Source organism: Alosa sapidissima, chromosome 3, assembly GCF_018492685.1.
Source record: "Alosa sapidissima isolate fAloSap1 chromosome 3, fAloSap1.pri, whole genome shotgun sequence".
NCBI lineage: Eukaryota > Metazoa > Chordata > Actinopteri > Clupeiformes > Clupeidae > Alosa > Alosa sapidissima.
Genome location: NC_055959.1, coordinates 32,602,336 through 32,615,508, shown reverse-complemented (window position 1 = coordinate 32,615,508; position 13,173 = coordinate 32,602,336). Strand labels below are relative to the sequence as shown.

At 43.7% G+C, this 13,173-nt stretch overlaps 1 protein-coding gene across 1 annotated transcript in view; it reads right to left on the bottom strand.

Moving 5' to 3' along the window:
- Positions 1–340: 340 nt before the first annotated feature.
- Positions 341–13,173, bottom strand: part of rab40b (RAB40B, member RAS oncogene family) — a 19,659-nt gene continuing 6,826 nt past the window's right edge. Inside the window, exons 2-6 of the mRNA XM_042087189.1 lie at positions 10,381–10,441; positions 8,535–8,595; positions 7,370–7,447; positions 5,286–5,508; positions 341–1,978 (exon numbers count right to left, since the gene is read on the bottom strand). Coding sequence (XP_041943123.1) covers positions 1,701–1,978; positions 5,286–5,508; positions 7,370–7,447; positions 8,535–8,595; positions 10,381–10,441 — 701 coding nt within the window. The 3' untranslated portion in view covers positions 341–1,700. The remainder of the gene's footprint in view (positions 1,979–5,285; positions 5,509–7,369; positions 7,448–8,534; positions 8,596–10,380; positions 10,442–13,173) is intronic.

Genomic DNA, 13,173 nt, shown 5'->3' with positions numbered 1-13,173 from the left:
TGTAATCCAGGCACTGCACTTTTTGAGGTTAAGCTTTTGCCAGAGTGCAGAGCTGAAGCAGGGAAAGGAGGAAATAGTAGACAACATCGCCATCTAGTGGCTACCAGTAATATTACATTTAGCGACACACTTCAGATCGGATCTCGAGGGTCTTTTGAGTAAAATACCTCATTCAGAATTGTTTGAATGTGCAATTGTATTTACAATCAATCCATTATCCTGAATTTCTCTGTGATAGCCTTGTGTATATAATGTAAGTTCAAATGTTAATTTTACTTTTAAAGTACTTAAATTGACCCTCTCAGCAAGTAACACAAATGAAAAGTACAGGACACAGCTGTGTTTGTTTTTGTGTTTATTCCAAACGGCGGCTCAGGGGGCCATGACTCCCCTTCTCCATACTGCATGAGGACCATAGCATTCTTTGGTGTCTCAATACAAAAGTCAACACATGAATCAACCACTGTGTAGAGAAATCAATGCAGTAAAGTATCAAACCACGCTGGACGGAAATACAGATTACAAAGTGTTGCGCTGACCAATACTGAGAGGCCAGCAGCACACACTGGGATAGAAAGGAATCTCTGTGTGATAGACTGAGCTGAGTTGGCCCTATGGCTCTGTAAAAAGCAGACATATTAATCAATCCTTAAAAAAGAATTCGTCCAAAATGCAAACTGACACGATTAATGCTTTTCTGAGACTGGGTGTTTCCTGTTATTGGACGACCGTGAAGTGGATCGAGTCCTGTTCCGCATGGTTCCTGGAGCTCACAGCTGCTAAAGTAAGGTTCTAGTAAACACTAAGGTCAGGAGTTAAAGACCCAGCTAGCATAACAATGTACGACCACATCAAACTGCAAGGTGCTTTGGATAAAAGCATCTGCTAAATTAATAAAAATGTGCCGTGTCTCTGGTCTGCAGGATGAGAGTCAGATCCCTCCCGAGGTCAGCCGCCATCTTGGTGAGGTCTTGCCGTGGTGATTGCTGAGTGTCCACATATGTACGCTACGTTTAAACGGTGCACACGAAACACACAACTACTGCACATCATCACAAAGAACACATCCGCACCTCCATGCCCCTCCCCTCCCTGCCCATCCCCTCGGTCAGTCTAACTCTCTCCAGACACGAAAGGATTCACATTCAGCTACTTCAGCAGCAGCAGGAGTCAATGTAACTCCTCCAGCAGTCAACGTAACTCCTTCAGCAGTCAATGTAACTCCTCCAGGAGTCAATGTAACTCCTCCAGGAGTCAATGTAACTCTTACAGGAATCAATGTCACTCCTCCAGGAGTCAATGTAATTCCTCCAGCAGTCAGTCTTCAAGGAGTCAGTGTAACTCTTTCAGGAGTCAGTGTAACTCTTTTAGGAGTCAATGTAACTCCTCCAGGCGCATTCAGCTCGCCATGAGACTCTCTCCAGCCCGGGTCTGTCCGAGCTTCTAAACACCATTCTGAACATGGAGCATTGGAGCGTCTCCACGCCAGGGCACGCCAGCGTCCAGCCCTCTGCCCGGCCACCAGCACCATCAACAGCAGCAACACGGCTGCACAGGTGTTGCCTTCTTTAGGCAGCGGTAGCTCTGGTGCTGAGAGTCTGAGTGTGTGTGTGTGTGTGTGTGTGTGTGTGTGTGTGTGTGTGTGTGTGTGTGTGTGTGTGTGTCTGAAGCGAGCGCTCTCCCCCTTCACGTGCCTGTCTCTAGGAGATCTTGCAGCTGGTGCGGGCGCAGGAGTGTGCCACGGCCAGTTGGGGGCGCAATATCTTGTTCTTCTTGGAGGCGCCGGGTCTCTTCTTGGTGCTGGCGGCGGGCAGAAGCGAGTACGAGCGGCCGTGCATCATGCGGGCGTTCAGCCCGTTGGCCATGCTGAAGGACTTCAGGTGGCTCTTCAGAGCCAGCGGCAACGGCAGCTTGTCCACCAGGTGCACCGGCGTACAGGACACGATGGAGCGACAACACAGGTCCTGCAGACTCAAGACTGAGAGAGAGAAGGGTAGGGAGATATAGATGGAGAGAGAGAAGGGTAGGGAGATATAGATGGAGAGAGAGAAGGGTAGGGAGATATAGATGGAGAGAGAGAAGGGTAGGGAGATATAGATGGAGAGAGAGGAGAGAAAGAGAGAGAGATGGGAGGGGTATAAGAGAGATTTAGATGGAGAGAGAGAAGGGTAGGGATATAAGAGAGATTTAGATGGAGAGAGAGAAGGGTAGGGATATAAGAGAGATTTAGATGGAGAGAGAGATGGGAGGAGTATAAGAAAGATATAGATGGAGAGAGAGGAGAGAAAGAGAGAGAGAAGGGTAGGAAGGGGTATAAGAGATATAGATGGAGAGAGAGAAGGAGAGAAAGAGAGAGATGGGGGGAATAGAAAGGGAGGGGGAAAATGACAGAGAGAGAGAGAGAGAGAGAGATGGGAGGAGTATAAGAAAGATATAGATGGAGAGAGAGGAGAGAAAGAGAGAGAGAAGGGTAGGAAGGGGTATAAGAGAGATATAGATGGAGAGAGAGAAGGAGAGAAAGAGAGAGAGATGGGGGGGAATAGAAAGGGAGGGGGAAAATGACAGAGAGAGAGAGAGAGAGAGAGAGAGAGAGAGAGAGAGAGAGAGAGAGAGAGAGAGAGAGAGAGAGAGGGCAAAATAGGGTGATAAGATAAAACAGATAGAGAGTGGAATGGAGGGATGGAATTTGAGAAGTAGAAAGCCAAAACGAGGGAGAGGTTGGAAAGGTAAGACAGGGTCATGGAGAAGAAGAGAGAGGTAGGAAGATGAGAAGGAGTGAGAAACAGAGAGTGAATGGGTGCTTACAACCTCAATCAAGAACATTCCTCGACTGAAAGATTATTTACTTTATGTTGGCAACTGTAATATAAATGCAGATATCCAGACATCAGGAGACAGGAAACAGAAGAGGTGGTATTTTAGTAATAGTACATTATTGTAATGGAACTGTGAGAGCAGGTCTTGGGCTTGTACCCAGGCAACACACATACAAATAGAAACCGTGGTTAGCTGTGTCGCTCTGGATAAAAACATCTGATTCATGAGTAAATGCAAATGTATTCAGAGAGAACACAAGAGCAAAAACAGAGAAGAGCTGGTATGTGGGATTTGACATTCCACCACTAGGTGGTGCTGGAAACTGATTAACACAAGCCTGAGAGGACTTGAGCGTACGTGTACACGCACGCACGCACGCACGCACGCACGCGCACACACACACACACACACGTCATGGTGCACACACTAAAACAAATGCAGAGAAGAGTAATTCCTGCCTCTGTTTAACGTTGTGCCACAGATCAAATCTCTCCTCATGCAGCACATCCACACAGGAATGCTCAACAAATTCAAACAATGAAAGTCGTCTTGATGAGAGAGAGAGAGAGAGAGAGAGAGAGAGAGAGAGAGAGAGAGAGAGAGAGAGAGAGAGAGAGAGAGCAAATGATAAAATGAGAGTGAGAGAAAGCACTAGTACAATCGAATAAGGATTAGAAACAGTCTGTCTAGTTTGAGACATGTCTAATGTCTAGTTTGACATTGTATCTAGTGTAAGAGTGTGATATTGTGTGAGGAGTGTGAGAGTGTACTGTGTCTAGTGTGAGAGTGTGTGAAATTGTGTCTAGTGAGAGTGTGTGATATTGTGTCTAGTGTGAGAGTGTGTGATATTGTGTGTGGAGTGTGAAAGTGTGTGATATTGTGTGTGGAGTGTGAAAGTGTGTGAGAGTGTGAGGACTTATATTGTGTCTAGTGTGAGAGTGTGTGATATTGTGTCTAGTGTGAGAGTGTGTGATATTGTGTCTGGTGTGATAATGTGTGTGGAGTGTGAGAGTATGAGGACTGATATTGGGTGTGGTGTGAGAGTGTGTGAGAATATGTGATGTGTGTGTGTGTAGTGTGTGGTGTGAGAATGTGTGATATTGTGTGTAGTGAATGTGAAAGTGACTGATATTGAGAAAATCTGAGTTGAGTCTGTGAGACTATGAGTCTGTGAGACTACTATACTGCCCCTAGAGTTGCCCCTCAATTCACCACACAGAGCCAATGTCCCTAGAGTTGCCCCTCAATTCACCACACAGAGCCAATGTCCCTAGAGTTGCCCCTCAATTCACCACACAGAGCCAATGTCCCTAGAGTTGCCCCTCACCACACCACACAGAGCCAATGTCCCTAGAGTTGCCCCTCAATTCACCACACAGAGCCAATGTCCCTAGAGTTGCCCCTCACCACACCACACAGAGCCAATGTCCCTAGAGTTGCCCCTCACCACACCACACAGAGCCAATGTCCCTAGAGTTGCCCCTCAATTCACCACACAGAGCCAATGTCCCTAGAGTTGCCCCTCAATTCACCACACAGAGCCAATGTCCCTAGAGTTGCCCCTCACCACACCACACAGAGCCAATGTCCCTAGAGTTGCCCCTCACCACACCACACAGAGCCAATGTCCCTAGAGTTGCCCCTCACCACACCACACAGAGCCAATGCCCCTAGAGTTGCCCCTCACCACACCACACAGAGCCAATGCCCCTAGAGTTGCCCCTCACCACATCAGATTGAGCTCATGCTACTAGAGTTGTGCCTCACCACATCAGAGAGTGGACTGATGTTGCGAGCAAAAACTCTAAAAGGGCTCCGCATATAGGCACTGACGCGAGTGCACCAATACTTTCTCTCCCTTGCCGCACACATCAGCGCCAAAATGTTCAACTGACGAACATTCCATAAACAATGGGTTTTATTGAGCGGTGAATAGAACTGAATCGTAATCTACATGGAGGCAGCGAAAGAATTGGGCAGTGGTGTGCCAGGTTATATTGAAAACGAGTATGCCGCAGTCATGGCGGTATTCTGTCGAGATGAGCTAACTTGTCGAGATGAGCTACCGTAGCGCAAATCAATAGCATTTTTGATGAATATGGTGCTGTTCTGCAAGCTAAATTGTTTCTACGATCAACACACTATTACTAAATGTTTGATAGAATAATTCCAGGTGGTACATGACAGAACTACAGAACACATATTTCAAAACGGAGAGGTGAAATACACAAACCTGGTAATATTTTTTTTTCTTAGCTTAGCGATTTCGATTGACAGACGTGAACTAGTAAATATTGTACATTGAGGTAGCACAAAATTAAAGTAAATATACTTCTAACAGTCATCGTGAGTTTTCTTTTCCACTGTGCATAACTCTGCGTGCGTAACAGTACATAACTCGACAGGTAGCCTGGGGCCTATTTGCAGAGGCCTAATTAGCGTAAAGAGACAGTCCTATCCAAGCTCACCTTTGCTGGGCCTCCAGAGTCTCTGCATGCCGTGGCGCGTGAGCACAATCCGCGCCAGCTCCGTGAACGACTCCGTGATGTTGAAGTTGCACAGGGGGCTGACCTCGAAGAAGGTCACGCCCAGGCGCTCGGCGTACACCTGAGCGTGCTCCGTGGTCACCTGCCGCTTGTAGGCCAGGTGCAGGCGGTTCCCCACCAGGATCTTGGGCACACCTGGAGCATGCTGGGTAGTGGACACACACACGCACGCACGCACGCACACACACACAAAGACAGACATGTACACAAAGGAGGAGCTCAGGCTGTTTGCATGTTTACTTGTTTACATTTTCAAAAATATTTACCATAAAAAACCTACAACACATCCTAACATTTTGGAGAGACAAAATGATCAGGCTGTGAAACTTTAGGTGCTTGAAATTAGAGGTCAGTGGTGAGGGAAAGAAACACATTTTGTCTGGAGCAAGCCACTTACAGAACATTGATATCATTTTTCAAAACTCAAAACGGTTATCACTTGTAACACAGGCGGTCTAATCTGTTTAAAACATTGCATTGTGCATTCACAAAGAAATCTTGCACTTGCACCATCATTGGTTCAAAAAACAAATTTACTGTGAAATACCATTGAAACATAACTATAGATCACCCACACACAAGCAACCGATGTCTGTCATTGTTCGTACAATTATTACAGTAAATATTGTAGAACAGAATAGGTGATACAGGTTTCATTATGGTACTACATGTACAGTAAATACATCTCTGTAAAAGTACTGCAGTAGTAGAGAGAATACTACAGACACAGTGGAATCAATGAACAAAGTTTGTAATATATTGATGCAAAACACTACAGTACAATCACAACATAGGTTTATTTGAATCAAAGCAAAAATAATTAGCTATGAAATAGAAAATAAAAATAAAAAATTAAATAAATAAAAGACAGTACTGTAAAACTAATTGGTGACAATGAATCTCGTTACAGTATCTTGAAACTTTCATAATTTGCAGTAAACATGGAAGATTGTCTGTTTCCATACAACTATGCATTAAGAGTAATGCAACAGTTACTTATCATTTTGAGCAGTTATATCAATTGATAGTTAGATCATTGTAAGGAAATGAATAGACACCACTCATTTGAAATGTAATGTGTGAATTGCCTTTTGAAATAGTAGTACTTTGATGTTAAGGTGTGTCATATTGAACAGGTGCTTTTTGTTGAATGAACAAATGATCTAAGTTGTATGTGTATTGTATCCAAGCAATTGAGAAAAGGGTTAGAGTTTTGAAAAAAATTGCATTTTGATCATTGGTTGTGAGTTTTGTGTCTAGAGTTGTGAAATATGACATCAAGGTTCTGAAAATGGTAACACAGTGATTTTAAAAAACTATTTTCAGTTATGTATGCATTTCACTGTAGTTTACTGTAAGTGCAGGAGGTGTCAGTAATGTATCTAGATAGATAGATAGATAGATAGATAGATAGATAGATAGATAGACAGATAAATAGATAGATAGATACTTTATTGAATTCAAGTGAGGTGTCAGTAATGTTTCTAGATAGATAGATAGATAGATAGATAGATAGATAGATAGATAGATAGATAGATAGACAGATAAATAGATAGATAGATACTTTATTGAATTCAAGTGAGGTTGAAAAATCTCTGTGAGGTTTCAGTAATGTAATGTATGTCTAGAAGTTTCAGTAATGTAATGTATGTCTAGAGGTTTCAGTAATGTATGTCTAGAGGTTTCAGTAATGTATGTCTATGTGGTTTCAGTAATGTATGTCTTTGAGGTTTCAGTAATGTATCTATATGAGTTTCCTGAGGCTCTGTGGGCGATTGCACCACTGATATTGCTGGTGATTTCCTCTTTCCACATACTTCACTTCTGAGTACTGAGCACAGTTCACTTTTCTCAGAATTTCACAATATCAAAACAACCTTCTATTTGGATTCTTGTCCTGCGCTCACTGCTACTTCAACAGGCTTACAGCAAATCTGTTTGGCATTGTTAATTATAGTGACTTTTTCATCCATAATCAGGCTTTATCAGGTTAATCAGGTTCTTACCTCGTCAATCTCTTTGATCCATCTATCAATGCCATCAAATGACCAGCGATTAGTGATGTCATACACCAGGATTACTCCCTGCAAACAGAAATGAATATTCAGGTTTCAAACATGTATCAAGAAAACAAACGACACACACACACCATCTCAGAAGAATGCTTAAATAACAGGAAGGAAGTTGATGCCTTCAATGACCATAGTGTCACACTCAGTCCCACCGTGACTTGAGACTCTGCCATGCTGCCGTGAGAAAATGTCCAGAAATTAGACTACACTTTAGCTGTTAAATATCTACTCGGGTTGTTGTCCGACAGTGTACACTTTAAAGAAATGTAGACATTTACCAGGATGATATTTTTTACAGTCTATGGGATGATCTAAGTTATTTTGGGTTACTTTTGTACATGACCTCTGAGGTCAACCTCCCTTAGGGAGTTTGAAGTAATAACAGCTTTTCTTTATCGTGACAGCTCTTTTATTTTAATTTTTATGTAATCAAGAATATCCTGTTTTAAGTCTTTATCTGGGACAGACTTGTTGCTCTCATTTAATGTTAACAGAAATGGATAACAGTGCACACTTAAACTTTTTTTAAAAATCTGGCTAAATCCAGGCTTGAGTATCAGATCATGTCTTTCCTGGAGTCTGACCATAGGGCCTGTGTCTTCATAACAGCTGTGTATACTACCGATTCCTTTCTTTGGTTTTATTTATATAGGACAGTAAAGAGTGAGAAAGGAAGTGAGTGGGAGAGAGAGAGATGGTGATCAGGAAATGGCCGCAGGTTGGATTTGAACCTGGGTCCCGGTGGGCACTTGGACCCGTACATGGTATGAACGCTGTAGCCTGTTGCGCCACAGCGCCCCCCACCTCCCCTCCTGCTACTGATTCCTTTCTAACCACAACAGAAGCATAGTGGTCAAGTGCTGCTCTGTTCCAGACTGTTTAAATGGTGTGCACATACCATACCACAATAAAAAAAAGACACTGTTCTGTATTCTTTTTTCATATGCACTAAGAGTGCTGTTATCACTCTGTTATCCTATCGAGGTTATCCTGCCAGCCTGCTCTCATGTTGAGCCAGATATTACTTTAGTATTTCATGTGAACAGAGAGACGACATGGTCGTCGCTCTAACAAGGTTACTCAGGTGATGTGCACACACCTGTGCTCCTCGTGAGTATGATCGGAAGATGGTGCAGAATCTTCCCTGGCCAGAAGTGTCCCTGTAAGAAACACACACACACACAGATTCTAATTTCACACACACATGGTAGCAGACACAACAGTAGAGAAATATAGTACAGTTTCACCACACTCTTCAACACATGCACCCCCCTCCCCCACACACACACCCCTGCCCTGTCATGCACTTGATCATCATTAAGCACACTATGTTGATATTTAATTTAGTTTTTATAGTATATTTAGTATTAAGTATTTTAGCATCATGTTTATCTTCTACTGTCTGTATTGTACAGTGGAGTTTTCTTATATGTATATTACTTTTTCTGCTGTAAGTGCATGTTGTGTGTGATGTCTGTATGCTACTGAGACCTTGAATTTCCCCTTGGGGATCAATAAAGTATCTATCTATCTATCTATCTATCTATCTATCTATCACACACACACCACACACACACACACACACACACACACACACACACACACACACACACACACACACACACACACACACACCACACAAATATCTGACACACACCTGCATAAATAAGATCTATTTACAGTAGTGAACAGTTAGTGGACATCCAAAATGACCCCAAGAGCAGCTACTTTTGGCCTGGCGCTAGACTAACATCTGGCCCAGATACATCCTACATCTGCTCCAGAACCGGCCCTTGCCTGCTCCAGAGTTAGCTGCTATCTGACAGCCGGGATACACCACGTACCCAATTAAAGCATTCCGTTTGCAAAGGGTAAAAATAGTTTTAGAAGACAGGTCTAATTTCTTTGAATGTATACGCCACTATTGCGTCTCATGGAGCCAGTAGCTCAGTGTGTGCAGCACGCACACACAAACATGCACACCTACACACACCCACAGACACACACACACACACCAAATACAAATGCACATTCTCTCTCACACACACACACACACAAATGCACACACACACACACACACACACACACACACACGCACACACACACAAATGCACACTCTCTCACACACAAATGCACACACACACACACACACACAAATGCACACTCTCTCTCTCACACACACACACACACACACACACACACACACACACACACACACACACAAATTAGGAAATCTTGGAGGAGAGGCTATCTGATGGTGAACGGGAAATGAGAAAGCTCTGGATCATATAGCTTGTGTGTTGGTAGCCAGTTTGGGTTGCCATGGGAAACAGCTGGCTGAGGTTCTGTTTGGGTTTGCTCAGTAACACAGGACTGATTCAGTCAGAGCAGCCGTGGTCTCTACTCAGGAATGGTGTAGAACCACCCGGTCGGGCTGAGGACAAACAGTCAGATCTGTGAGGAGGAAAGTAGATTTGTGGGGCTTTTTGCCTTCATTCATATAGCACACTGAAGAGTGACAGGAAGCGAGTGGGAGAGAGAGGTGGTGATCGGAAAACGACCACAGGTTAGACCTGAAACTGGGTCACCATGGGCACACAGACAGACTATGGGCGCCGTAGCCATTTACGTCACAGTGCCCTCCGTGGGAAGTATTTCGGAATGATTTGAAAACAGCTGGTCTTGTAGCCCTGGACTACAAGGTGTCAGATATACACAACAAGGTCTGTTTGGAGTGTGTCCAAACTGACACGGTATGGATGAGAGACAAGTTACTAGTGTGTGTATTCCTCCTATGCATTTGATAGAGAAGTGAAGTGTGTGCGTCCGTGTTTATGAGAGTTAAACACTAATATGATAAATGTTGTGGGTAACACGGAATGTGTGGACTACAGAGAGACACACATGTTTGTGTGCAAGTGTACTGTATGTGCGTGTGACCTTACCAGAGCTGAAGTTTTACCCGCCTCCCATCCAGTAGAATAGTGGTGGTCTTGTAATCGATTCCTGTGAAGAGAGAAAAACATTTTCATGAAGAGAAACAGAATGAAAAAGATGTATACACATATATATATATATATACACACGTGTGTGTGTGTGTTTGTATGTATCTGTGTCTGTGTGTGTGTGTGCGCATGTTTGTATGTGTGTGTGTGTGAGTGTGTTTGTGTGTGTGTGTGAGCTTGTGCATGTATGTGTGTGTGTGTGAGTTTGTGTTTGTGTTTGTGTGTGTGTGTGTGTTTATGTTTGTGTGCATGTGAGACGGCAGGCTCCCCCTGAGCCGGTTGTCGTGGTAACTCTTGCTGGCAGATGAAGATGGGGTGTGTGAAGTGATGGATGGAGAGTGACAAGCACTGGAGGAGATACTGTACACGTGCATGATAAACACATCACTAATTCATACCATACACACACACACACACACACACACACACACACACACACACACAAATTCAAATTCTGCTCTGTACTCTAAATCACACACAAATCAAAACACACACACACACACACACACACACACACACACACACACACACACACACATACACCTGCACACTAGAGATGCACCGATATGGAATTTTAGGGCCGATAACGATAAGCGATATCTATCGGTCTGTTGTGGCCGATACCGATACAATAACCGATAATGTTACTCTTGAAAAAATGTGAAAAGTGAATTGGGGACAGCATTTACTGTAATAAGCATCATGTAATTGCAGTAATTTTACCGACCACCAATGAGGGACAGAAACTCAAAATAATCCTCAGCCAACAAAATACCAGTAGCCTAGGCCTATGCATGGCTCCTACTGTAAGTGAACCTGACGTCAATGAGTTGCGAGTGAGTGGCAACAGTGTATGGATCATTTTCATATCAATGGAGTAAACGCTCAATGCAGATGAACTGCTACTGTGTAAGCTGGGGAAAAGCTATAGCGACCAAATCAGAGGTTGTGAGGGAAAATTATGTTTAGTTTCAACTGCGGGTAACTGAATAAAGCTGCAACTTCTCGGACTGTACCTTGTGTCCATCTACTCTGTTTCGCACAACCTCCTGCAACCGAAATGAAAGGGGTTAGCCACGAAGATTTGAATAACTTATGATCATGCCTGTCTAGAACTGAAGCAGGAATGGTTAACATATTTCTCGGTAATAATACAAAACCCAAGCGAACGAAATCCAAATATAACGAAGAGTTTGTTTCATTTTTTCCCCCCGACTAGCAAAGAGCAAACACACCAGCACAAGAAGGCTCTACGTAGGCTGATCTCCGCTCTGCTTACGTTAAACGGAGGATCATTCACGAGAGGATTTTTTGGGCTGCACAGATTCAGCGCAGATTCACATATCTTGTTAGAATGGTCAAATACATCCACACCGCTGACATTGAAGTATATGAAGTATAAAGTATAGCCAACCAAGCTCAAGTAGCACACACACACACACACACACACACACACAAACACACACACACACACACACAAACGCCTTCACATCATTCCCAAGCTGTTGCACACATGCCTGCTGTTACATCACTGCGTATGAGTCATGTTCTGCCCTTCAGTAGAGCTGACTGGAGGACACGTCCCTCTGTGTGAGTGTGTGTGTGTGTGTGTGTGTGTGTGGGCTCCCTGATTCATACTCAACACATCTAACTCTGCTCCCTCCATTCCTACACACTCATAACAGTGTGTGTGTGTGTGTGTCTGTGCGTGTCTGAGTGTGTCTCTGTGCGTGTCTGAGTGTGTGTGTGTGTGTGTGTGTATCCTCCATTTCTACATGCTCATAGGAGCTTTCTCACTCTGTTCCACCAGTTTCTCAGAAATGCTCCTTATAGTTTTCCACTGAATAACAATAAACACTGCAGGATCCATCTACCCAGTCACAAGCTGATGAATGATTCTGTTCTAATTATTATCTTTGCGTCTCTCCCGCTCTGAAGAACCGGACAGAGGAACAATGCTCTGGAATGTTAGAGCTCACGTCTATAGAGAGGTGGCCCAGACATACGTAGGCAGATGTGTTCAAACTATCTGTTTATCTGTGAATGTCTGAGCCTGGGTGTATAAGTACGGTTATATCTCTATGTGTCTACGAATGTGTTTACAGAACAGAGCAACATTGAATTATGTGCTGGTGCTTGTAAGTTTTCAGATTTTCTGGTAGATTAAAGTCTCTCTCTCTCTCCCACACAAACACAGAGAGAGAGAGAGAGAGAGAGAGAGAGAGAGAGAGAGAGAGAAAGAGAGAGAGAGAGAGAGAGAAAGAGAGAGAGAGAGAGTTAGTTTGTGAATGTGTTTGTTAGCATTTTCCGTGACCATATATATTTGTGTGTGTGTGTATGTGTGTGTGTGTGTGTGTGTGTTTGTGTGTGTTAGCACTAGTGTCTGAGAGAGTGTACCTTTATCAAATGTCAAATGCTCTGGAGGAGACTATTTCCTGCTCAGTGTGGGAGGTGGTTCATTTTACTGAACATCACCCTGCTTTAAAATCTGCCCTCAAACCATTAGTCATAACACACACACACACACACACACACACACACACACACACACAATACAACATAAAGCCCGAAGCCCCACTAATCTCCCTTCTCTCAGTTGTCTCTTGTTTAGAAAGCGTATTTGAAATCTCACAGCCCAACTTTCCCTGTTTTCATGTCTTAGGCGATTCAAGTCATGCTGGACTATTCGCTGGTTGCTGAATAGAGTGTATTGGAGGAGGTGGAATCTGGGGC